General features: G+C 46.0%; 1 protein-coding gene across 1 annotated transcript in view; it reads right to left on the bottom strand.

Annotated features, from left to right (window-relative positions):
- Nucleotides 1-27,656, bottom strand: part of LOC144753452 (cytochrome P450 2D17-like) — a 441,302-nt gene that overhangs the window by 103,571 nt on the left and 310,075 nt on the right. Inside the window, exon 8 of the mRNA XM_078641141.1 lies at nucleotides 2,760-2,901. Within this exon, the coding sequence (XP_078497267.1) occupies nucleotides 2,760-2,901 (142 nt within the window). The remainder of the gene's footprint in view (nucleotides 1-2,759; nucleotides 2,902-27,656) is intronic.

The following is a 27,656-nucleotide window of genomic DNA, read 5'->3' as shown; positions in this document are numbered from 1 at the left end:
TCGAGTGCATGAGTAATGTACCCCATTGGATTTAATACTGGTACCTTAGACAGTCATGCTTCTTTTCCCGATACTGAATGTTTTTGTGTAGGAGGATAGTCCTCCATTCCTCAATTACTCAAGAGGGATTGTTATGAGCAGGGTTGTCATCTTACAGGGATCTACCGCTGCTTTTTCTACATATACTGTTCCACCGCCATCCTGTTTCAGTTACCAGAGATGTCTGTATCTGGTCAGTCAACATCAGGGTTGTGGGACTATCGAATCAAATGAGAAAATACCTTTTCTAATTGAAGATGGCTGGTATTTTTGTTACTAAATGATTATCTACTTGTTATGTCACAGGTCAGGGTAATGGCGTGGATGACAAGGATACAAAGTTGACAGGAAGTAAACACAAAAACTAAACTGACTTCATCTTGTTAGAGTCATGTGAACGCATGTCTACAGCAATAATACACGCTCAAATTTCATTTCAGTGACCAATAATTAAAGATGTTTTTTCCAGAGCTCTGATCAGGATGCCATGAAAAGACTAGGAAGAGAGATATTAGATTCTCATTCAGTTATTTGCAAGAGTTTCTAAAGGTTGCATCTGTTGAGAAGAAGAGTGCGCAGATTGTGCATAGAAATCCACAGGTGAACAGTGTATTCTAAGAAAAAACTTCTTCCCACATATTTTTGGTAACAGGTCTTTGATTTTAACCCACATCTTATTAGCAATGTTAGTCAGCAAGGCAGGCTAGTTGCAATTAAATTCTACCTTGTTTAAATCAACTGATGCTTGCACTTAAAACTTCCCTGGCAGCAGCACTGTGCATCATATTACTTCTAACATAATGAATCACACTTGTTTCTAGGACTACACTATTTCTAGTGTGAACATGCACATATACAGTCAATCTACGCTCTATATGATATGACACTACCTACAATTAACTAGGGGTGGGCGGAATTTGCATAATTGCGTTACGCAAATCTCTGCGAAACTGTAAAAAATCTCTGCGAACACGCAGAAATTCCGCGAACATGCGGACTTGCTTGTTCGCAATGCTTTTTTCCTGTTCGCAATCGTTTGCGTGCTCGGGGGAAATATCTCGCAAACACCCTCTTTGAGAATGCGAACAAGCAAAACATTTCGCGAAATCGCAGAATGCAGAATTTTGGGCATTTTTGCGTTCTACGCAGAACACAAAATTACCCAAATTCCGCGAGCGGAACGGAATTTACTGCCCAGGCCTACAATTAACTAGCGGTTAATAGAATAATTTGAGGAGCAGTAGCTTTAATTATGTAATCTGTGAAGTGCCTGCCCTGCGTGGACAGCTTGCTGCCCTTGTCTTCCTCCCCCTGCACCTCCGTGGTCCATGTGCATCCCCCGATTCCTCCCTCCTGCACTCTGTGGTCCTTTGAGCTGCCCCTCCCTCTGCCCTTTGTTGTCCATGTGCATGCCCTTGCCCCCCTACCTTTTTGATGCCACTGCCCTCCCACCGGCCCTATGTGGTCTATTGTTCCGACACTGTTCTTCCCGCCTGCCCAACGTGGTCTGTTGTGCTGCCAATGCCCCTCCCGCCTATCCGACATGGTCAGTTTGCCGTCTCTGTCCCTGCTCCCACCCCCGCCCTCTGTTGTTCGAGTCTGTGCCCCTACTCCCTCAATCTCTCCCCAAAGTGTTCTAATGAATAACTAAAGCGCTAATATTCAGATTTTAGGACAAAACTGTGGCACACTTGTAGTCATGTTGATGGAATCAAAACTTTAAAACTCAAAGTATTTCTTTTATAAATTAACAATATAAGTGGAGTCTTTTTTCTCCCAGAAATTAGGTTAGTGCTCTAGAAAGCTACAACGAGGACACATTTTCTTCGTTCTCCATGATCCAGAATAATCACCTCAGAGAAAAGATAAGTTACAAATACTCACGGGGATTAGTCTCTACGGGTGAGAAACAGTGGAATGATGTATAGACTTTGGTTTACACTTTATTTTTGGTCCCCATGGCCCACATCAATGAATGAGGTTATAACTGAGCAGTTTGGGCAATTTCCATTTCTTTCATAGGTTTCTACACCCGTGAGTATTTTAATGTACCTTTTACACTGAAGTGATTATTCAGGATCACGCTCTGCATGGGCACCTGCAGGTCCACCAGGTATACCTTTGTCCAGGGCAGACCGGTAAATTGTATTAGGGGTTGAAACGTCATCGACATATATTGCAAACTGATTGCCATTTCATGATTTACTAGTGTACAGGTCATTAAGGGCCTGTTTTAATGAACTAACTAAAGTGCAGTTTGTATACTAATATACAAGTGAATTTTTGTGCATTGTTTATTCACTGCTACTTGGTTTGGGGATCACTTCACACTTATTCCTGTGAGATATCCGCTTGGTTATGTGGTTTATGCTGGAAATAACACATTTCTTGCAACTGGATCCTGTATAATAGTCTCTTTTCAAATCATTATGTACAGTAATTTTGCTGTGTTTTATATATATATAATCAAACTTTGAATGTGTTTAGTGTGAACCACTGCCGTTTCACTTACATTAATTAGCCAAGGTTCACCCAACATTTGAGGTGCTTTTTTTTGTAAAGAAAATGTATCTAAAGCTGGCACATTCGTAGATATTATTTACCCGTGCATGTTGTCAGAAACAGTAAAAATAAAACCTTCAGCCCCCAATTTTACCACAACCAATACAGCTGATTAATCACTATGTTAAATTAGGAAGAAGGTGCATTCTTTTGTTTACCTGCAGAGAAAGGCATGAATGCATCTCGCTTCACAAAGTTATTGTCGGCGTCCAGGAAATGCTCAGGGTAGAACTGGTGAGGTCTCTCCCAAACAGTCTCATCCTTCAGCACTGAGGTCAGGTTGGCGAAAATCCCGACTCCCTAGAGAAGACAAGACTCCACAGGATCAGATGGGATTCATTCGCCTGCGTTCATTCTGTAACTACCAGTACACTCAGTATTGCAGGTATGAAAAGTCTGCACAAAGACGCATCACTTGTTACTTGACTGTCTGTCACAGACGAAACATGTAACACTACAAAAAATCCTGGGCGTTTTTTTTTTAAACTGTGCATTTTGGAACTTGGTGTAACACACCTGATAAGGATGATTGTTAATATGTCTGTGCACACTTATGTGTGAGGTTGTGTCTAGATTAAAATTCTGCACACTGAAGAAAAAAAAGAAATAAAAATGGATGATTTTTAAAAGAAGGGTCCATTGCAGTGTGCAAAGGGTTTAAGAACTTCGGAGGTAGACAGCAGATTAGCGAAGAGAAAACAAAGGCGGGGTGAGGGAGGGAAGGTGAACAAAGGAGAAAAAGCTAAATGTTATAATTCACCCACTTTTACTATTTGCACTATTGTATTTCCATGTACTCTCTTTGGTCTCTTCCTCTCTCTCTCTCTGCCCCTTCCTCATTCTACAGTTTGGAATGTTCCTACCGTTGAGCCAGAGGCTGCCTTAGAATGTTGACAAGGCAGCCTGACTGGCAAAGTTCGTGGGCTGTGCCTTGACAGCAACGTGCGAGAGGTTCCAGAGTGGAGGCCGTAATAAAGAGTTACTTGAACTTCACCTACCGTTTCCAGGCGTCTTTATTACACTGGCGACGACTGGTCTGCGTAAGGGAGCAGGACAGCGCTCCTTCCCTTCTGCCTTTATCCTTAACGTCAAGTATATAATATACCTTGTGGCCCACAAGGTTGAGGTACGGTTTCACAGTGTTTTCACCCTTCGCTTTGTTTCCTCACGCCAACCTTAATGCAGTGAGAATTGCTACTAGCGCTCAGCTTTTCACACGATTTACTGCCCTGGAACTTTGTTTTCCATCGTTTCTTCAGCGTGGGATACGGTTTGTGTCGCCTGCCAGCTGACTTCCTCGCTGACAGGCACAGCTTTAGCCTCACTTCTGAAACATTTTTAGCACTATCGCTGCGTGACACCTGGGTACAGCTTTTCTCTAATCTGGCTGGAATTCTCCTCCCAGGGATAGCCAGTCTTTGACAGTCTTTAACCCTCCTCCTCCCGCTGTGCACCTTATTGTGGACAAACACACCGCAGTTAACTGTCTTCTAGCCATCTGTGGCAGTGTGTCTACAATTTCCAACCCTGGTCTCTTTCATGCCGACTCGCATTTAACGTAATCTGCACTGCGGCTGGACTTCGTTTCACAGCGGCGCTTGTATGGCAGCAACCATGTGTGAAGAATACTGAGCCAGTGAGCCTCCTTCAGTGGATTTGCTTTATAGGAGCCTTCCAGCGCGTTTCATCCCTGCCGCCTTTGACAGTCCCTTGAGCTGTGGGAGGGAGCGCTGGGCAGCCCTCGTCAAATGTGTGTAATCTTCTCAGTTTCGTGTCTCTGCGTCACAGACTGCCAAAAGAACACAGCTTTCTCTCAGCATCTGCAGTTCCTTGGGAGCTTTTATTAGTTTCCACTGCCACCTACTGTCTGTCATTGGTATCACCGCTGACAAGCACAGCTGTTGCTTTTCGATCGTCGTGGGAATATATTCAGTCAGTTTAAAAACATTGCTGGTATCTGCTAATTTACTTTACTTCCCCCGCTGGTGTAAGGTGCCTTGAAACTTCCTCTGCCATCCTCGCTGCTGTTTCAAGGAATATAGTGCTCAGTGTCTTATCCTCACAGCGTGTGGGAAATATTTCTGAGGATTGCATTTCAATTCTTCCACCTATTTTTGCCTGCCATCCTCATCCACGCTGACAGGCACAGCTTTCACTAAGGATTGTAATTCAATTCTTCCACTTGATTATTTGCCTGCCATCCTCATTCACGCTGACAGGCACAACTTTCACTAAGGGGTTTCGTCTTCCTTGTTCTTTCAGTGCTGGATGTGTAGCCTACATGTTTCTTTCCCAGTTCGCTGACTGGCACAGCTCTCAACTTGGCATTTTACTTATTTTATTTTGCTCAGCTGCCATCCTGTTATTTACTTCACCGGTGACGCGCACACCATTTTGCGGGTCTCAAGTTCTTCAGTGACACTCTCACTTTATCTCCTGATCTCTTACTTCGGACCGCCTTTTCACCTGTGTGCCACTTCTTCCACAGTGATTCACACACTCTTGCTACTACCTTATGCTAACCTTACTCCAGTGATACGCACATTTCATAATATTTTGCGCGTCATCTCCTGGGTCCCTCCCCTACATATCTGCTACAACCATTTGCGATTTGCGGTGACAGGCAGACCTCCCTTTATGTACAAATTATTTTACATTGCATCGTACATCGTCTCTTTCAGCTTCTTTAATTAGAACTTTCCAGTTTACCCCAGCTGTAATATTTTGACCTCCCCGGGGTTCCCTCTCGGTGTTTGGTTTCCCAAAATGGCGGCTGCTAACATGACCCAGTCCTCGCCTTTTCTAAATGAATGTGGGGAACCCAACATTCCTTGGAAAGAATGGGTCAAGATCTTTGAGTCGTACTTGATTGCCATGGGGGGAGGGGGAGAGGGGAATTCAGTACTTTAAGAAGACAATACATTCTCCTTCATAATCTGGGTACCCATGGGAGGAAAGTCTTTGATACTCTACCAGAACCTGACCTAGAAGAAGATGAAAATGCTTACGAATCATCTTTAATAAAATTGGAAATTCAATTTGGAGACAAAGTCAACATTGTGCTGGAACGTCGCAAGTTCTTTTGTAGGGTCCAAGGAAAACATGAAAGCATCTCCAGCTACGTAGCTCTGCTGAGAGGCCTAAGTGAGCTATGCCAATTCGGAGACCTCAACGGATCCCTTATTAGGGATTAGATGGTGAGGTGCACCAATAACAGTAAAATCCAAGAAAAATTAGATCTAGTCCTGTGCTACCCGAACACTCCCGATCAGTACAGAGCCAGGTGTCAGAAATTGTTGAATCAGAGAATGCTGACACTATCAATGAAACAATATTTGCAAAATTAAAAATGCTAAACCCCCCAGCTCTACTCGTGACAACAACGCTAACAAACTTAAATGTTACCGGTGCAGTACTAGCAACCACACCTTGCCAACAATCCCAATTGCCAAGCCATATCAGCTATCTGCAAGAAATGCAATAAGAAAGGCCATCTAGCTAGAGTTTGTCACAGTAAACAGGTCAGTGCGGCGATCACTCCTGAGCTTAAAATTCAGTGAAGAAGATTGTCTTCCAAGTTCGCAACTCTAGCACCGTCAATCAAATAAACTACCCACAATGCGAAGTAGGGTTGGATTGCAAGAAAATCAACATGCGTGCGGATTCTTGTTCCCCCTTCACCTTTGCGAACATTACTGACTTTAAAAATATGAGCCCTGTAAAGAAAGTGAATTAACTAAACCTGACATTTCTCCAAGTAGCTAAACCAGAGAATCTATCCCTTCGAAGGGCATGGTCAAAACCTGCATTTCATTCAAAGAATGTGTCACCCTTGGTAAAATCTACATCGTTGAGGAGGGGTCCAATCTCCTGGGTTGACAACACCAAAAAGAGTTAGGCATACAATTGGACCCTAACAACCCAGAGCAAGTTCTCACCATTGATTTTTCCACCCAGGGTAAAACCTTTGTCAAAGAATTTCCTGATGTTTTCTCTTCTGATCTAAGACTCCTTAAGAATTTCCAACATAAAATAAAATTGAAACCCAATGCCAAACCTATTGCACACAAAACGAGGCCCATACCTCACCTTAAGCGGGAACCCCTAAAAACTGAACTGGCCAGACTAGAGTCCCTTGATGTTATACAACCAGTGCACTGCACCACACTGGTCGCAACTGTGGTCTTCGCCAAGAAAGCCCACGGGAATGGCATTAGATTATGCATCGACCTCAGAGACCTTAATGATAACTTCATCATTGAAAGACACCCACTTCCACGTATCCCAGAGGATTTAAGTACCATGGGGGAGGCCACCTGCTTCGGTGTACTAGACCTTTCAAGTGCCTACCACAAGGTAGAATTATACTCCAGAGAATTAACGTCTTTTACCACTCCACTAGGGTCATACATGTTCCTCAGAATGCCGTATGGACTCGCTTCTGCTGCAGCAGTGTTTCAAAAAATAATTCAGCACTTACTTGAAGGGGTCCCCAAAACCATATGCTTCCAAGACGATATCTTGATCTATGGAGCAACATCTGATGAAAATGACTCCTCTCTCAGGACAGTCCTCGAGAGATTCAAGGAGGCGGGTCTTACCCTTAAAGAGGAAAAATGCCAAATCGGGGTGGGAACTGTTGATTACCATGGGCACACCGTATCCAGGGATGGATTTAAACCTAAATTAAGCCGCCTTGACACAGTCAAAAAAGCTACTGCACCCACCTGCAAGCAAGAACTATTATCCTTCCTGGGTCTTGCAGAATACATGGCCAAAATATGTTAAGAACTTTTCTGATATTTCAAACGATCTCAGGGAGCTCACCAAAAACCATACTCCTTTCGAATGGCTAGAGGTGCACCAGGCAGCCTTTGACAAAATTAAAAGAAACATTTTAAATGCCCCTCAATTGTGCACTTTCGACCCTTCCAGGAAAACCATTCAAACCACCGACACCAGCAATAAAGGCCTAGGAGCAACCCTCTCGCAAGTCATCAGTGGGAGAGAACGCATTGTTGCTTTCGCTTCCCGCACCCTTAACAACACAGAAAGGAACTATTCTGTCATAGAGAGGGAAGCCCAGGCCTGCTTTTGGGTGACATAAGTTTACTGTTCGCACCGATCACAAGTCCCTAATTTACATGTTCAGTTCTAAGGGCTCAGCCAACAGTACACCCAGGGTAGCTAGATGGGTATTAGGAATTGAGAGTTTCATTTTTAAACTTGAATATGTAGCGGGCGACCTCAACACCACAGCTGACTTCCTTTCGAGGGCACCATTAGATCTTTCAGAACACTTTGAAACATCAGAATTTCCCATTTTACTGGTCCACACCTCCACAATAAAGCAAGATGAATGGTTCGAGTGCATGACCCAAGATGCCACACTTTCCTGTCTTGAAGAGTATACAATTCAATGGTAGCCAGCTTCGCATAAAAGTGTCAGCTTTGACCTAGACAAATTCTGGGAAGTAAGACATGAAATCAACTTGAATAATGGTTGCATATGGAGAAACAACAATATCATCCCCCCAGAAGGTTTGAAAGACAAATAGACTTGGTTCATGAGGTCCACTTAGGGAGAAGCCTTACAAAAAATAGACTCAGAGAGCACTATTGGTTCCCCAACATGGATTCTATGGTTGAGACCAAAGTCAAGAACTGCACCATATGCACCAACAGTGACAAAACTAAACGCACCCAGATGGAGTTAAGGAATTCGTACAATAGGAAGATTCTTAAGGCAAAGGCAGACTTTTTCCGAACTCAGTTGAACCAAGCGAGCAACCGACCAAAAAAAACTCTTTGAAATCGTCAAGCAACAATCTTGCAATATAACTAATTATAGTAAGTTAAATGACCTGGCCACTCCTACATGTGACGTGCTTGCCAATTTCTTCCATGAAAAGACTAGAACTATTGAGCTAGACATCCAATCAAAGTTGCCCCCCCCCCCAACCTATGGCACTAGATCCCAAATTGGGTGGTTTATCCGAAGCTCATTTTAATAACCCATGGGAAGTCACTAAAAACAATGCTTCTTGGCACACCTTCTCGCCAATCCCTCAACAAACTATCTACAACACTTTCCAAGCAATCAACGCTTCCAATCATTTCTAGGATCCCTTGCCACCTGCCCTTCAAGCTTTTAAAAACCTTTATACTACCATTATGGTCTAAAATTGTAAACACCTCCCTGATTCAAGGTGCCATTCCGGACTGTCTTAAAATTGGACAGGTCAATCCTATACTAAAGAAGGCTGACCCCTCTCCATCTGATCCTAACAACTACCGCCCTATACCAAATATCTCCACCGTGGCTAAATTATTAGAGAAATATGTTCAAATACAACTATGTAATCACATTGAGAACTTCAACCTCTTAACCAGTCACCAATCGGCCTTCCGAAGTGGACACAGCACAGAATCTGCACTCACGCACATTATGGATGATATACTAATCATGCTTGATCGAAATTAATCTTGCCTTTCGATACTTCTTGATCTGTCTTCTGCCTTCGATACGGTCAAGCACGACAACCTCCTGTCCCTATTGGAAAGAAGGATGGGCCTCTCGGGCACTGTGCTGCATTGGTTCTCTTCCTTCCTGAATAGCAGATCTCAAAGATTCAAGATGTAGAATTCACTCTTGCAACCATCCATGGTCACTCTTGGTGTGCCTTAGGGATCTGCCCTCTCACCCATTCTCTTCAATCTGTTAATAGAGCCTCTGGCTTTGAAATCTGCGAACATTCTATATCACTTATATGCGGATGACACCCAGTTATACCTTAAAATCACTTCGCCAGATGACTTCATTGTTCTGAACACTACGCTTCTGAACACGCAAAGCTGGCTCACTAACAACCACCTGATGCTGAAACCAAAAAAACAGAATTCATTCTCATCTCACCTCCAAACTACACTCCAAAGATAGACCTCTGGTTAAAACACCTAGCTTTCTTTGACTGTGTCACCCTCATCATAGACTCAGCAAAATCCCTAGGTATCACCATTGACAAACATCTGAATATGCAGTCGCACATTTCTACTGCTACCAAGGGAGCTAATCACAAGATGAGTATATTAAGGAAACTTAAACCCTTCCTCCCTCAGGCTGATTTAAAAGTTGCTGTACAGGCTCTAGTACTACCAAGATTAGACTACGGAAGCACCACCCTCTCTGGTCTCCCTAAATGCAGGCTTGCACCGCTGAGAGCAGCTCTGAATGCTGCGGCTAGACTGGTATCAGGAACCAAAAGAAACAGTCACATCTCACCAACCTTGAAAGCACTGAACTGGTTGCCTTTGAAGCAAGAATACACCTTAAAGTGGCGTGCATGACACACAAAGCAATTCACAACGACACCCAGTTACTTGGCGCTAAAGTTGGAAAAATCTAGAGGCTGAAGACAACTACGAAGTACGAGCATTTTACTTCTGAAACCACAATCCTTCTGGAAGAAGAGAACATGCTGCAGAGCTTTCTCAGGGATTGTTCCAAAGATTTGGAACTCTCTATCATCACTAGTGCATGGAATCACCTCTACTAATGAACAATTGCATGTCCTAAGTTTAAGTATGGGTTGTATTTAAGTGTAAGACTTTTCATCACAACCCTGTTGCTCTACAATTGTTTGCAGATTAATGTTTCGTTGGATGTAGATCTGTTTGATCATATTTACTTTTATATACCTACTTTTTAAAAATGTTTTACTTTAATCGATCTAGGAATAAGTATGTTTGTCTGATAGCACAATGTCCTAACGTTCAGTAACTGTCTAATGCACAACTTTCTGCAGATTCTATTGCTGGTCCTCTACTTTGTCTATGTATATACTTTTCATTTATATTTCTATTATGACAAATTGACAATTCTGTTTGTGTTGACTACCTCATCCATTGTTATTCTTCTACTGTAAAGCGCTCCGATACCCTCGTGGGTCACGTTCGCGCTATATAAAGCTCTATAAATAAATAAATGGCACCTCTTTCCCCAGTTTCCATTCCGGACAAACCATGGGAAAAACTGGCACTGGACATTATCGGCCCGATCAATAAGAGAGGTGTCACCAAAAGATTTGCCTTTGTTCTGACGGATTTTCACTCTCACTGGGTAGTCATTAAAATGGTACACCAAACAACTACCGAATCCCTAATCAATTTTTTGTGAGACACTTTCGCCACTGAAGGCATTCCGCCCACCCTGGTCACGGACAACGGTGTCCAATTCACCTCGTCAGCCATGTTCAACTTCCTAACCAGCTTAGCCGTAACCTGTTTAAAAACAGCTCTATACTGTCCTCGTGCAAACAGCTTAGTCGAAAGAGTCAAAAGAATGGTAAAGGAGAACATACAGCTAGCTTGCATCAACAGCCTACCTGTTGAACGCTCTAGTCAAGATATGCTCTGGGCACACTACACCACCCCCAACTTGGTCACTGGGATATCCCCTTTCTCATTGCTCAGGAGAAGAAAACCCAGTACAAAATTCTTTCCCACCTGGATAGGGAGAGGTAACTGCACACACTTTTGACAAGGCCAAACCTAAAATAGCTTCTCATCCAGCCAACTACAAAGACCGATATGATCATAAGCGTAACAAAAAACAGAGAATGGTCTGTAGCCGATTTGGTCGCTGTGAAAAAACCCACTCTCGCAGGTGATCATGAATCAAAGTTCTATGAACCCAGAAGAATAGTATAGATCAAATACAACACTGTGGTTCTTGAGAATGGGCAAAACTGGAGCATGGACTGGTTGGCTAAATGCCCGAACCCAGAGAACACCACTCATGAAAACTTCCTAACATCTGGGGGACCCGAAGACTGTCACTCATCCTAGGAGCTGTATCAGAAAACCTAACGTTTCACCCAAATGGCATAAAGACTTTGATATGCAATAGAATTATATTTCATTGTTTTATGGGGGGAAGATGTGTTATAATTTACCCACTTTCACTATTTGCACTATTGTATTTCCATGTACCCTCTTTGGTCTCTCCCTCTCTCTCTCTCTCTGCCCCCTTCCTCATGCTACAGTTTGGAATGTTCCTACAGTTGAGCCAGAGGCTGCCTTGGAATGTTGACAAGGCAGCTTGACTGTCAGAGTTCGTGGGCTGTGCCTTGACAGCAACGTGTGAGAGGTTCCAGAGTGGAGGCCGTAATAAAGAGTTACGTGAACTTCACCTACCTGTTCCAGGCGTTTTTATAACACTGAAGCAATACTAAGAGAAGATGAAGGAAGGGCAGGGGAGACTGGAGAAGGAGAGATGGAACAAAGAAGGAAAAGAAAAGCCTTGGCAGGGAGAAGGGCAATAAAGGCCAAGGAAGGGATATAGGCGGGAATGAGGAGAGTAGGAATGAGGCATTGGAATAGAAAGGAGAGATGGAAAAGCAAAGGAGAGAGCTCATGTGCAAGGGAGGAAGGTAACATAGAATGGGCTGATCGAAGGAAGAAAGGGAAACTGGGGGGCAAGGGAGAACCATAGGAGTGGAAGACAAAAAAGAAGACTGGGAGGAAGGACAGTAGCAGAGGCATGAAGCAAACAAAAAGGGAGCGAGGAGACAGGCAAAGGGAAGGAACAGAAATATCGTGGAAGGAAGCACTCGGAGAAGAGGAAAGGCAGAACAATATTGTGGGAGTAAGAGAGCAGACTGGTTGGGGAGAAGAAGCTTTGTGGAAAGGAGACAGCAGACAAGGATGGGAGGAAGGAGACACCTGCCTGTATCTACTGGTTAATGATATATGCTTTTAGAAGGAATTATATTCACTAAGTTATTCTTCTAAAGTCGGAACCGGTAACTTAGAAGTTATCCACATTTCCATTTGTAATTTACATATATATGTCTCTATTCTTAAATCCAATGGTAGTTTCCCTTGGTAGTTAGTATAAATGGAATAGTGAATATTAAATATACTTACCTTACCATGTAGTGGTAGATCCATGTAGTGGATGCAATAATATTGCCAAGCGATGGGGCGCTAGGTGGCGCACATCCAAGATTGCCGCACACCGGTGAGGCTCGGGAAGCTTGGTGACATTATCCGCCATTAATCCTCAATTCTACTGCAGTGGTGTTGAATTTGCTGGTGTATACTTGGCCACTGAACTATCTGCTACCTTCGGGGGAAAAAGCGGCGGCTCCCAAAGCTCTCCCGCTCCAGCTGTGGAAGGGTGCGGGCTGCACGTGTTGGGGCGAGCGCTTTAGTTGGAGATCTGGTCGGCTGCGGCGACTACTCAAGCCCCGCAGCGTCCCACGAGGCAATAGGCCCCAGCATAGAATGACCTGATTTGCGACCCTGACGCCACACGTAAGTTCCTTCCCTGCTGGCTCCTCACTCAGTACTGCGACCGCTCATTCCACCTACAAGAGACAGAGCTCATCTCCTGTGACGAGGCGGTGTGGAGTGCGGTGACGCCGGAGCGTTCATCCCCGGAGTGCGACGTGCCATCTCTAGATCGGATACATGAGTAACGGCGCACATTGTGCCCTCCCGCTTCCCATAATCCTCTCTCACTGCCTGTGGGTCATATCACACTGAACAATGCCCTAGGGGCTAATCTGCTGATTGCCTGCCCGCTTTCAAATTCTTCCATTTCTCCCGCTCATCCGGGGCCTCTGCGACCTGCTCTGGGGCCTCATTGCCTCGCTCAACCTCCTTCCTTGCTGGCCTTTCCCTTGACTTGCCGCTGCTACTTCCACCTTCGGATGCCTGTACTCGCCTCCGGTGAACGGATGGTGTGGTGCACGGCAGCTCTGGAACACTGATCTCAGGAGAGGAACGTGCCATTTCTGCAGACCCCTGCAGCTTCAGCGGGCGCGTAAGTACAGGCACACAGAGTGATCTCCTATCTCCTGGACTCCTTGCTCTTTGCCTGCGAGACATCCCGCACAGCGCAACACCTAGGAGGCCACTCCGACACTTACCTGCATGTTATTCATTTGTCTCTGCTTCACCCTGGGACTTTGAGATCGACCAGCATTGCTTCCACCCTGCCGCAAAGCTCAGTGCATCAGCCATCCTTTATCCCAATGCGGCCTCTGGCCGTCCCCATGGAGGGAGACTGACAGTGCTGCTGCCCACGCGCCTGCTCATATCTTCAGGGAGAAACGTCAATCAGCTGCCTCTTCATGCTGCCATAACACAGCCCTTCGCCCATTATCTTTCGCAGCACGTCAGGGCCTACGACATCTCCTTTGTAGGAGTTCCCTTAGCTACGACATGCTCCGGAGGAGACAACTCGGTAGACGGCCATATGCTATAGACAATTAGCGGACTCCTGATCTTGACTGCGGGCCTCTAGACAGTACTTCCATCTTTGACGGCATGTCAACCAGTTGCCTACCCTTGCAGCTTCAGACCCTTCCACCCTGCGCTTCGCCTTTAACTGGTTGACACTTGTTCGCCCACGATGTTGAGTTAACTGGGCGGGGTGCAGGGTGCGATGGGGAAACCTGATGGCCGGCAGCTCTGCTTGTCCTTCGATACAAAAAAAGCTGCGACATGGTCCACCTCTGCTGACACTGCATCTGGAAATATGGACCAACCACAACCTCCCTCGCAATCTTCTGAGGATGATGTCAAGACGCTTCTTCTAGCCGTACAACATAGTTTATCGGATCTGTCTGGGAAGGAACACCATGAATTACCGCCTGGACTTTTTGGTACAAAAAGTGGATAAGCATGATGGACAATTGAAAGAGGCGGAACGTCGTATATCTGACATCGAAGACACCACTACTCAGATGCAAACTCAGGTAGGGCAAATGGACAAACTGCTGAGAGTTATTGCATCTAAAAACAAAGATATTGAAGCCAGGAGCCACCGTAACAACATCGGCATACTGGGTATCCCTGAGAGCATGAATACAGGGCGGATGGAGAATTACATTGAACGTCTTCTAAAAAGTTCCTTTGGTGAAGATTCATTCTCGCCTCATTTGGTGGTTGAACGTGCACATCGCTCCTTAGGCCCCCACTGGGAGAAGCCCCAAGACCCATCATTGCTCGTCTTCTCAATTATCATGACCCCAATGTTGCACTTCAGAAGGCCTGCAAACTAAAACCGCTGCAAGGAAATGCATTCACTATCTATCCAGACTTTACATTGGCGGTGCAAGAGGCACGTCAGAAATTCCTCACCATTAAGCAGAAACTTCAGAAGGCTCAGATAGAATACGCTCTTTTATACCCTGCGAGGCTCCAGATCACGCACAATGGCAAACATGTTTTCTGCACGAATCAGGTAGACGATTTCCTGAAAACTAATCCAAACGCTCCCCGCGCCGAGACCGCACCTCCAGATCACCTTCACCGTCCAGTGGCTGACCTCGAGCAGAATGTCTACCCGTCATAAGTTGCTCTTTTCCTCACTGTTTCATATTCATCATATAATAGGTCGCTGTCAGCATGCACGTCACTGCTCTGCTGCGGGTAGACCTCTCACCAACATCCTTCAGCTGGACCAGCACTCCTATACAGACTCATGGTCAGATAAGTGCCCTGGGGGCTTCTTTCATTGACTGCCTATTTGCAATGCCTGTTGCACTGTGAGTAGTTGTACATGCCACATCGCCAAGCACACTTCCCCCTTATGCCACGCGTTCCCCACTATGGGTTGACACCCAGGGACTGCAATGCAGTTAGAGTTAGGCTACGAGAAGGGATTACTGCCCCCTGGCACCCGCTCTATGGGAGCTCCCCGATACTATTGTTTTTTTCTGTTTATCACTGTTACGATCTTTTCTTGCTCTGTTTGCCTAAGATAGTTAGAGTAGATTGGCTGTCTTTTTTGGGCCCTTTGGCTGGGCAACAAAATGCTGGTGTCCTTGTGGGTGGGGTGGCATGGGGACTAATAGATTGCTATGGGGATCACTTGTTGAAGTGTTATGTTTTGGGGGGAGGGAATGGGATGGGAACCATTTTTATTGTTCTAGTACATATTGGACAACTACAGCTAGACGGGGCCTTCATTATGTGTATGGGCGCACTACTACTCGACATCATCAACTCCACTATGCAACATTGGTACATCTGACATGCCGACGCAAACTGAGCTCCCTCACATTAAATTGATCACATGGAACATCAGGGGACTCCGAGACCCTTGCAAAAGATGACAGATATTAGCATATCTAGACAGTCACCACATACAAATAGCTATGCTCCAGGAAACACATATGGTCCTTAGGCGTCCTTACTACTTTGGCACTAAATGGGCTTATACACGTGTGTTCTCCTCCTACTCCTCATACGCACAGGGCACACTTAATTGGTCAAGAAGAACACGCCCTTCATAATGGGAGGCACATATAGGGACCCCTCTGGCTGCAGCTGTATACTCTCTGGTACATTGGCCACACAATCCGTCACCCTAGCTTGCAGTTATGGGCCTAACACAGATGACCCCAACTATTTTACCATCCTCTGGGGACACATACTAAAAATAGGCTCCACAAACACGTCATATAGGGTGGGGACTTTAATACCGCTCTCTGCCCCTCTATGGACCACTTCAATCCACTTCCTCACCACTACACCAATGCTCAGGAGACCCTCTCTGGTCTATTGAGGAACATGGCTTTGTTGATGCGTGGAGATATGTGCACCCCAAACAGACAGAGGGCACTTTTTCTATGACAGGACACTCTACTTGGTCTAGACTGGATTACTGGGTTTGTTCCCGGGGAGTGACACCCTGGATCCACACTGCTAATCATTTGGCTTGCACACATTCAGATCATGCACCAGTGTACCTTGAATTGCTACCCCCCAACTCTATTGTCACCCCACGTTGCTGGAGACCCCTGAGGCGCTGCTGGACACTGTGTTTCAGGTGGAATTAGGGGAAGAAATAACAGTTTTTGTTTACTAGAAATAAGTATTCTGTCGAAGATTTGGGTGTACTCTTGTAGTGCTCCATGATATCAGGACTAGGCTACGACGCCTAGAACTTGAAATAAAGCAACTTGAAACAGACATGTGGGCTGCTAATTCCAATGACAAATGAGCCACACTCTGTGAAAAGCTCACAGAGTATACCGACACTGCTACCCGGGAGGTAAGGTTTAGAGGTAAATATTTCGTCACCCGCAGATGCAGTGAGGACGAGAGACCTGGCCGAGAATTGGTGAACGCTATCAGGAAATCTCGGTTTTCTAGCTACGTCCTGGATGTTGCGGACGAAGACGAGGAAAGGCATAGAGACAGTCTTAACATACTAAATGTTTTTGTTACATATTATATGGCATTATACAACTTGCAGCGTACCTTCCCCCCTGATTTCACTCTTATTTAACAGATATCAGTCTTGGTTGGCTGGGGGACACTCAGCGCGAATTCCTAGCAGCACCATTTGAAGACGATGAGCTGCGTGCAGCTATAATGCAAATGGTGTCGCAAAAGGCTCCGATGGCCTCCCTATTGATTTTTACAAAACATATATTGATCAATTGCTCCCAATACTGAAGGAATTTTTCATGGAAGCCCAAGAGGCACAGATCTCACCTACATCAATGAGAGAGGCACTAATTACATCACTGCTGAAACCGGGCGAACCTGCAGACCGCTGTCAGTCTTATAGGCCACTATCTCTTATAAATACAGATACGAAAATTCTTGCTAAATTATTGGCAAACCGTCTTAGTCTGCTGGTGGAAAAGCTGGTTCTCCCAGACCAGGCTGGGTTTATTCCGGGGAGAGCCACTTCCCATAACCTCAGGACATTATTCTCCAATCTACAGGCCGTCAATCCAACGCTGAAATTGGTGGCAGTGTTTCTCGATTCCTCCAAGGCCTTCGATTCAGTGGAATGGGACTACCTCTTCACCATTTTGCAGTGTATGAGGCTTCCTGTAGGCTATATATCATGGATCCGGCTCCTGTACAACTCGCCTACGGCGAAGATTTTGATTAACGGACATACCTCTTCCTCAATCTCTTTATCCCGAGGCACACGCCAGGGATGTCCACTCTCTCCCCTTTTTTGCCCTAATTATGGAACCCATGGGGGGGGGCAAAGATCAGACAGTATTATAATCACATGGGCCTCCGGTGCCTCCTGCACCCAATACTTATCTTACTCTACGCGGATGATGTTACTCTATATGTTAAAGACCCATACCAAAATCTTAATCCATTGTTGCGGGAATTCATTAAATTCGGCAGCCAATCAGGTATCCATATTAACTGGTCCAAATCACAGATATTCCCTTTGACCAGCTCTGCTACTCCCTTCGAAACAGACTTTCCGCTCGGGTGGTGTGATGCGGATGTCAAATACTTAGGTATCCGCATAATGGCGGACCGGGATGAGCTAATGCGGATCAATTATGGGTGTGCAATGGAGCACATGTCAAGCTGCATTGCTCAGTGGATTGCCCTTCCCTTAACTGTAGCTGTACGCATATCCCTTATCAAAATGGTGATCCTCCCCAAGTTTCTGTATCTTTTACTTAACATTCCTTATGATCCTGGAAGCCATTTTTTTGCCTCCCTATGTTCGGAATTGATTAGATTAGTTTGGGGGTAGTAAACAACCATGCATACAGTGGGACACATTAATGCGGCCTTATTCACATGGTGGATTTGACATACCCAACTTCGAACTATATTATATATGCGCACAGGCACACTATGCACGTTTTTGGTTCCATCCACCCCGCTACACTCCCCATGTCGCCACTGAACACTGGCTTGCAGATCCTATCCCACTTGATGGTGTCTTCCTCTCTAACATTGCACCCCAGGAGTGCTGCCCCTTTTACATAGATTGCACGATCACAGCTTGGTCCCGTATTCGAGACCATATGCATGCGCCCTGTTTATATTCCCCTCTCCTACCGCTCACTTATCACCTGGATATATCACTACTGCAAGAATGTCTTTTCAAAAGAATTGCGCGTACACTAAACATCAACTACTGGGGAGACCTATATACTAATGGCAAATTCCGCACCCTCCAACAATTGTGCCCTGATCCCCCACCATCCACTATGGAAACGTTTTCATATGCTCGCCTTCGCCATGGCATCCCATCCGGGCTTGTAAAACTGCCTACTCTTCAGAGCCTGCAACGATGGCCTCTCTCCACCACGTCCTACGTGCTCCCACTGCTTCACACTTAGTGTCCACACTCTACCACCCACTTTATAGTGACTTTGAGTATCCTCCATGCGCGGCTCGCACCAACTGGCCGACGGAAACAGACAGACCAGATCTCCTCCAATAGCCGACTCCGAATTATTCACTATAGATTTCTACACCATAGCTACTACACTCAGGTCAAACTCCACGAATTTGGTTTGACGGATACAAGCCCGTGCGACAGATGTAAAATAGAGCAGGCTGACTTCTTGCACCTTGCTTGGGAATGCTCAGACATACTTACTGGAGTCATGTCCTCACAGCCCTGGATGCTATGATCTCTATGCCTATCTTGAGATCCCCTCTTGTGGCCCTACCAGTATATACTGAACAAATACCAGTACAGCACTGAATATTTGTCTCCTTTAGCCTCACCATGACCAAGCGGCGCATAGCCTGGAGATGGGGAAGGGGACAGGTGCCCACATTTAGAGATTGGCTATCAGATATGATTCTTTGGCAAGATCAACTTTACACTTACGCTGAACTACTCCCACGATCCTCCCGCCCGTGCGCCAACTGGGGCCGACTGCAGACGTATTTATTGGAGCAGCACCCCAGCAACGATGCGGACACATCCTAGAGTCTAATTCCACTTCCCAATGAATATATCCCTCCCTCATGGTGGCCCTGCTGGACCACAGTTGTTTTTCTTATAAAGCTTTGCACCCCCCTGGCGTTCCAAGGCTGCTACAGTTTGCAATGAAAAATATATGATGTTCTGTTTTCTCTTTGCATCATGTATGCTCCAGTAATGTATAATTGCCTGCACTGCTAACGTATGTTCATGCTTGATGGCCCTTATGTACTGTACTCTATGTATGCCACATGTTTTCCTATGTACTAGCTGTATGTTCACCATGCATATTGACTTATGATTGTATACTCTTCATGGAGAACTCACTAAATAAATTTTAAAAAATAACAATATTGCCAAGCGGTGTATCGCATATGATACAGTAACCCCTCACTAATAACTTAGCCAGCTATAATAATGGAATTTAAAGCTGAGACCGGCAGGTTGTGCGTAGCTATACATATCTTCTGACTGTTCATGTTTAGGATAGAGGTTCCAGATTTAAAGATCCAGAACTGTCTGTCTCAATATTTTTCATATCCGACCCCTTCTGTTTGCAAAGTTATCAAATGGTTTTGTTTCATACATGGTGCCTTCAATCCATTATGGCTATATACAAAAAACATTTACCAGGCCGGGATATTTTGGCCAATGTGTCCATTGGGAAAAAACAATAAACTATAAGTACAAAGTCTTGTGCTGTTCTTCCCCTAATGTCTCTCCTAAAACACCCCAAACATTTGTAGAAGCCGAACAGTGGTTTGATAGAGGTATTCGTGTTACAAGCTACTAAAAGGGGGCAGGTAGAGAGGGCCAAAGCTCTCTCTCTTTTATATGTATATGTACCATTTCTAGAACCCAAACCAGCCAAAAGGCAGAAGATCTCTGTACTCTATCAAAAACAGTCATAATGTCAACGAGTTATGGCAGAGGTAGTTAGTTTGCTGATTGTTAATGCATTGTGATGTAGTGTACTTTAAAGAGGTGAGGCTTCTGCTCTTGCCTACATTGAAGCAGAGTAGAGACGGTCCTGATGGAAACTGGGATGTTTTTCCAGGCCCTGAGTGCATGGAAAGGCTCTCTGACTTGCTTTTTTTCTTTTTTACACTTTTTAGTCTCGAGTCAGATGGTGCTCTGGCTGCGGGTATGCTGAGAGCCCCAGAGATGGTGAACACTTGTCTGCAGGATAAGCTGGGGACGACTGTAGTGATGGCTTTGCAAATGATGAAGATGATTTGAAGATAGTGTTGGCCTCCGAGGAGAGCTAATGAAGTTCCATCAAGGTTGGGAGACTGTATCAACTTTCCTCTCTCTCTGTGAGGCAAAAATACATTGAAACTTTCGCCAGGAAGTGTGCATGAAATGGCTTTCCATGCATAAACAGAGGCAAGCATTTCAAATAGGGGTAATAGGGATAAAACACCACGAACAGAGAACAAAGGAAACAACTTGATTCATCACATTTGCATAATGAGAACAACAAGTACAGATCATGATAAACAGATATGATAGTGCCCCCTAGGCATTCCCTGAGGCTGGAATTTGTCGTTGATATCAACAAGTCAGGGAGGAGTCTGCAATTTGACCCAGAGTTTAGCACAGTCATAATATCATCTGGGACAAAGAGAAACTTAATATCTTCCAGGAATTGGACTAGTCATCAAATGCCCTTGTAGGAGTTATTTAATATCACCTTAGCTGGGAACAGTCATCTTCTCTTCCAGGGGATCCTCATCAATAGTCATAAGCACTGAATATTCCCGCCCACGTGCGGGGACCCCGGAAATATTATAAAAAATATATATGTAAATTACATATAAATAGCTCCACAAATATGTATGCACATATATCATTTTTTCTCACACCAATGCAGCCCCAAAAATGAGGCTAAACAATGTAAATAATCATACATATACTGAATTACCAATGAAACAAAAAGAAAAAACACATTAGGTCAAATAGCCCTTGAAATCTGGGTTTTAATGAGCAAAAGACTCATGAATCTTGTAAATTGTCAATAAATATACATTGTTAGCCACAGGCTGCATTGAACAGCAATAGCATAGAAAATGAAACCATTTTCAAAAAAAACTGGCACCGTGCCTTTAAGGCAGCCATGACCCCTGGCTTCCCATCATGCCTCAGGGGTGACAGTTAGGTCAGTTGTTCTTTCCGGCTCCTTCAGTCAGGACCCTAGTTCAACAGCTCCCTTTCTTTTTGACTTTCTGTCAAAAAATACTAGAGAATTTCTACAATTTTTACTTTCACTCGACGTCTTTTGGGCATAGAGTGTTATTGCTACCTTTTTTGCATCTGAAAAAGGGAATTTTTTTGTCAAAAATGCCCTCTCTTTTTGACAACTGCCCTTCCTGTGGGAAAAAGAAGGTCAAGACTGACACACATCCTGTGTGTATTCTCTGCCTCCCTGATTCTCATTCTGCGAGTTCTTGTGAACACTGCAAGAATTTATCAAAAAGAACTCTCAAGGATAGGGAGAGAATTCGTATTTATGGTCTATCTGAGAGAGGTAGGTCTCCTAAGAGGCAGAAGAAGCGCAGGACGCGATCAACGTCGAGAGAAGTCCCGACTTGCTCTCCTTCGGGGTCGGGATCGGCGTCGAAGAGGCCGTTGACGACGGCGAAGACGATGAAGACTTCAGCGTCGAGAAGTAAGGTACCTCCGCTGCAGTCTACGGGGCGTGCAGCGTAGAGAGAAAGGTCTCCGTTGGAGCATAGGAGCTCGACATCGAGACAGCCGGCATCGAAGCATCATCACCAATCTTCGACGTCGCGGCTTCCTCCGTCGATGCCAGGTCATCGGCGTTAGACGTCGAGGCACCCTCCGTCAACGCCTAGTCATCGGCGTTCGACGTCGAGGCACTCTCCGCCAACGCCTAGTCATCGGCGTTCTACGTCGAGGCACCCCCCGTCGGCGTCTGGTCAGCGACGCTCGACATTGAGGCATCCTCTGTCTCTGTCACACCATCAATGGTCGACGTTGAGGAGATCCCCGTTGATGTCACAGCATCGACGTTTGACGTCGAAGCAGCCTCCGTCGACACCTGGTCAACGGCGTTCGGCGTCGAGAGGGTCCCCGTCGTTGTCACAGCAGCGTGGGTCGACGTCAAAAGAAATATCTTCGAGGCAAGTCTCTCCTCCAAGGTCTCAGGGGAGGTCACCTTCGGGGCAGACTGCTCAGAAAACAGCTAGTCAGCCCTCGGATCAGGCTCATGCCTTAACACCACAGCAGAGGTCCCCAAGATCGCTTCAGCTGCCGAGGTGGAACATTCCTCAGTGCATAGGAGTCCTCCGGCCAAGAGGAAAAGAGTATCAGACGGACGTGCTTCCAGAAGTCGCACAAGGTCTACCTCCAGATGCAGAGGGGGGTCTCCGGTGAGTTTGTCATCAACCTCTTCAGGCTCCCAGTCTCACCGTCGACGATATTCAGATGTGATCCTCTACTCCTCGGATAGTGAGTGGTCCAGACATTCTCCTGCTCGTTCGCAGCGTGGGCAAGCGGATTTACCTCCTCCGGCACGTTCACCAGTGAGAGAGCGCACCCAGAAGTCTCCTTCCATCAGGCTATCTCCAAGATGGTGTAGGCCTCTGCATCACTGGGCTCCAGACAAAGAGACAGCATCCAGGTTGCAAGCTCATCGGGATCAACAAGTCTCCCGACCCAGGGAGAGCCCGCGCTCCCGAGTGCGCTCCAGTAGGTGGAGATCGAGGTCTAGGAGACGGGCTCGCAGATCTCAGACTACTTCTTCATCTACGACCCGTTCTCACAGGGATTTTTCTCTGACTCTGGCGGACAGTCCTCCATTAAGAGTATCCCCTATAGACGACATTTTCCCGTTTCAAGACATTGTGGGCAGGGGCGCTTTGAAACTGGGAGTGCCCATGACTACTCCACAAGTCAAGACTTCTGTGATCTTTGAAACCTTGCATCACAGAACGGCGCCCAAGCCACTGCTGCCGTTAGTAACTGGAATCATAGATCCAGTGAATGAGGTCTTCCTTACTCCAGCGACTATAAAGGCCGCCCCAGCAAGGATTCCTAAAAAGTATCGCTCGCCAGAGGAGGATCCCCTCTTCCTCAGGTCTGACCCACCACCAGACTCTGTGATCATTGTGGCGGCGAAGAAATCCAGTGCTGTAGCTTCCTCAACCACAGTGCCTCCGGATATGGAAAGCAAAACACAAGATTTGTGGGGGAGAAGAGTCTGCAACACCTCAGCCTCCTTTCTCAAAGTCTCTAATGCGAAGCCCTTCTGGGGAGGTATGACAGATCCCTGTAGGATTCTCTTCAAAGGTTCATTGAGAGGCTCCCTCAAGAGGACCGTAATGATTTTGAGGAGATTCTTTTGGAGGGCAGCCAGGTCTCCAATCAGATCATAAGCGCCGCGGCAGATGGAGCTACCCTTGCAGCGCATGGCTATGCGCATGGAGTGACGGCGAAAAAGGTCTTCCTGGTTGCGCCTGACGGCCTTGAAACCTGAGGCTCAGGCTAGGATCGTGAACTTGCTCTTTTCGGGTACATCATTGTTTGAGGCAAGAACGGATGAGGAAATGCAACGCATGAAGTCAGAGTTGGACACTCTTAAGGCCGTAGGGCTTGAAAAGAAGAAGGAATTTCGGAGGAAGTACCGCTCCTACAACAAGGGCCCTTCCAAGCAGAGGGTTCAAACCCCTCAATGGCAGAAGGGTCAGGACCAACAAGGGCAACAGAAGTCCCAGTTCAGACGCAAGCGAAATTCCAGAGGAGGTGGAAATCTACACCAGGGCAATAATTCCAACAAGTCCCCGCAGAAGCAATGAGTTCTTCCTTCCCCCAGCGCCGTTGACCACTCCAGTGGGGGGAAGCATTGCGCATCATATGTCAGAGTGGGAAAGCATTACTCAGGACAGATGGGTGTTGACTACACTTCGGAATGGGTACTGTCTTCGTTTCAAACACCTGCCTCCACCCGTCCCCCCAAGGCCAACCTTAAGTCATCAGCTCATTCTTTTGAAAAAAGAAGTAGCGATACTTCTAGCAAAATCAGCCATCGAGAGGGTTCCAATGGCTCAGAGGGGGAAGGGAGTGTACTCCCGATATTTCTTGGTCAGAGAAAAGGGACAAAAGGCATAATTCAGGCCCATTCTGGACTTGAGAACGCTCAACCTGCACATCAAAAAAGAAAAGTTCCGCATGTTGACACTTCACCAAATATATCCGAATCTCAGGAAGGGAGATTGGATGTGTTCGATGGACCTTCAAGATGCCTTCTTCCATATCCCAGTGCACCTCAAACACAGAAGATTCCTGCGGTTCCAGGTGGGGACCTCTCACTACCCATTCAAGGTCCTGCCTTTCGGGTTGAAGTCAGCTCCCCGGGTATTCACAAAGTGTGTTGCAGTAATAGCGGCTGCTCTACGCCGAAGAGGAGTCTTCGAGTACCCGTATCTGGACGACTGGCTACTGAAAGGTCCTTCCCCAGACGCTGTAAGGAATCAATTCAAAACCTGCATCCAGATCTGTCACCGGTTGGGTTTGCATGTCAACTTCAGCAAATCAGTCTCACAAACCACCCAGAAGATTCACTTCCTAGGAGCTCTTCTAGACTCCGAGGTAGGAAAAGTGTTTCCTTCGGAGGAGAGACAGTGCTCTATAATCCAAAAGTATCAGCTGGTGCGAAAGATTGCCTCCCTGCTAGGTTCGATGGCTTCATGCATCTTTCTAGTCCCGAATGCCAGGCTTCAGATGCGTCCTCTTCAGCAGGATCTGGAGGAAAAGTGGGACCAACAGTCAGCTCGCTGGGAAGATCGGATTACTCTGTCAGAAACAGCTCGTGCTTCCATTCCATGGTGGACAAAGAAACAGAACATGCAGGTGGGAATTCTGTTCCATCAACCTCCTCCTGCTCAGACCTTGATCACCGATGCTTCTCTTCAAGGCTGGTGGGCACACATAGGTCACCTCCAAGTGCAAGGTTTGTGGTCCCCAAAGAAAGTACGCATCACATCAACATGGAGTTGAGAGCAGTCCACCTGGCTCTCAAAGCGTTCCTCCCCTCGCTTCAGGAAACATCAATACTAGTACAAACGGACAAAACCACCACAATGTACTATTTAAACAAGCAGGAGGGAACACGCTCACGGACTCTGTCAATGGAGGCCCAGCGCATCTGGCATTGGCTTCTGGCTCGCAAATTGTCGGTCACGGCGATCCACCTCCCAGGAGAACAGAATGTGAGGGCGGACGCGTTGAGTCGGCATTTCGAAGACAGAGAGGACTGGGTTCTAAACGACGAGGTGCTCGAAGGAGCCTTCCAGTTTTGGGGTCGTCCCTCCTTAGATCTGTTCGCGGACGACGAAAACACCAAATGCCAAGACTTCGCCTCACGGTTTTACCGTCCAGGAACAAGAGGGAATGCCCTTTTGATAGACTGGTCAGGCGGATTTGTGTACGCCTTTCCACCACTTCCACTGATTCCGAAGGTGGTGAGCAAGCTGACACACTCGTGCACAACAATGATCCTCATTGCCCACGACTGGCCGAGACAATGGTGGTACACGGACCTGCTTCATCTATCAGTGGCTCTTCACAAGAGACTGCAATGCAGGCCGGACCTGTTATCCAAAATGAGCGGGAGGATTCATCACCCCAACCTTCCATCACTGAGCTTGACAGCATGGCTCCTGAGGTCATACAATACAGCCATCTAGAATTGCCACAGGACTGCATGTCCATCCTGAACAAAGCGAGACGACCTTCCACAAGACATTCTTATGCCTGTTAATGGAAGCGCTTCTATCTGTGTTGCATGCAAAATGGTCATCATCCTATTAAGGGTCAGGAAGAAGTTGTTCTTCCTTATTTGTTATATCTGGCAAAAGAGGGTTTAAAGTTTAATTCTATTAAGGTGCATCTAGCCGCTATAACAGCGTATAGGCGGACACCGTCATAACCTTCTTTTTTCCAGTTACCAGCTGTAAAGGACTTCCTGCAAGGGTTGAAAAAAGTGTACCCTCCAGTGCGCAGGCCTTCTCCTCCCTGGGAGCTGAACCTGGTGCTATCGAAGTTAATGGGTCCGCCCTTTGAACCCATTCATAAAGCTACCTTGTAGCACCTTTCCTGGAAGGCAGCTTTTTTGGTAGCAATCACGTCAGCTCGTAGGGTGAGCGAGATCCAAGCTCTCTGTTCCAGGAACCCTATACTGTGTTTCATTTGAATAGAGTGGTACTAAGGACACATCCGTCTTTTCTTCCTAAAGTGGTGTCAGACTTCCATGTCAATCAGACCAATTCTCTGCCCACTTTCTTTCCCAATCCCTCTTCTCCAGCTGAGAGGGCTTTGCACTCTTTGGACCTGAAAAGGGTTTTAAAATTCTATCTGGATAGGTCCAAGGCTATACGTCTTTCTGATCAACTGTTTGTTAACTATGGATCGATCAGAACAAGTCATGCAGCCTCGAAACCGTCTATTTCGAGATGGATCGTTTCGTATATCAAGCTTGCTTACCAGTTGGCGCTGAAAACTCTGGGGTTTTCTCCCAGAGCGCATTCCACCGGGGGTAGAGCTGCGACGGCAGCTTTTCTCCAGAATGTGCCCATGTCTGAGATCTGTAAGGCGGCGACCTGGAAGTCCGTCCATACATTTACCAGACATTACTGTCTTGATTCTGACACTAGAGCAGATACCCAGGTAGGCCAGGCCTCCTTGCGGAATCTGTTTAGCAGCTGAGTACTCGGCTGTTATAAATGTTTTTTTGGTTGGGTCATGTATTTCTCATTTACCTGCAGGTGGTGTTTGGGCTTGCTATTCTATTCAGTGCTTATGACTATTGATGAGGATCCCCTGGAAGAGAAGGATAAGTTACTTACCTGTAATCCTAGTTCTCTTCCAGGGGTATCCTCATCAAAGTCATAAGCACACCCACTCGCCTCCACAGGTAATTGAGCGTGGTCTGTTCTATGACTTGTGGTTGAGCCCTGACTTCAGGGTTATGCAAAGAACAACTGACCTAACTGTCAGCCCTGAGGCATGATGGGAAGCCAGGGGTCATGGCTGCCTTAAAGGCACGGTGCCAGTTTTTGTTGAAAATTGTTTCATTTTCTATGCTATTGCTGTTCAATGCAGCCTGTGGCTAACAATGTATATTTATTGGCAATTTACAAGATTTATGAGTCTTTTGCTCATTAAAACACAGAGTTCGAGGGCTATTTGACCTAATGTTTTTTTTTTATTTCATTGCTAATTCAGTATATGTATGATTATTTACATTGTTTAGCCTCATTTTTGGGGCTGCATTGGTGTGAGGAAAAATGATATATGTGCATACATA

Source organism: Lissotriton helveticus, chromosome 1_1, assembly GCF_964261635.1.
Source record: "Lissotriton helveticus chromosome 1_1, aLisHel1.1, whole genome shotgun sequence".
Lineage (NCBI taxonomy): Eukaryota > Metazoa > Chordata > Amphibia > Caudata > Salamandridae > Lissotriton > Lissotriton helveticus.
Note: the sequence above shows the minus strand (reverse complement) of the source record. Positions and strands in the feature narration are given on the sequence as shown.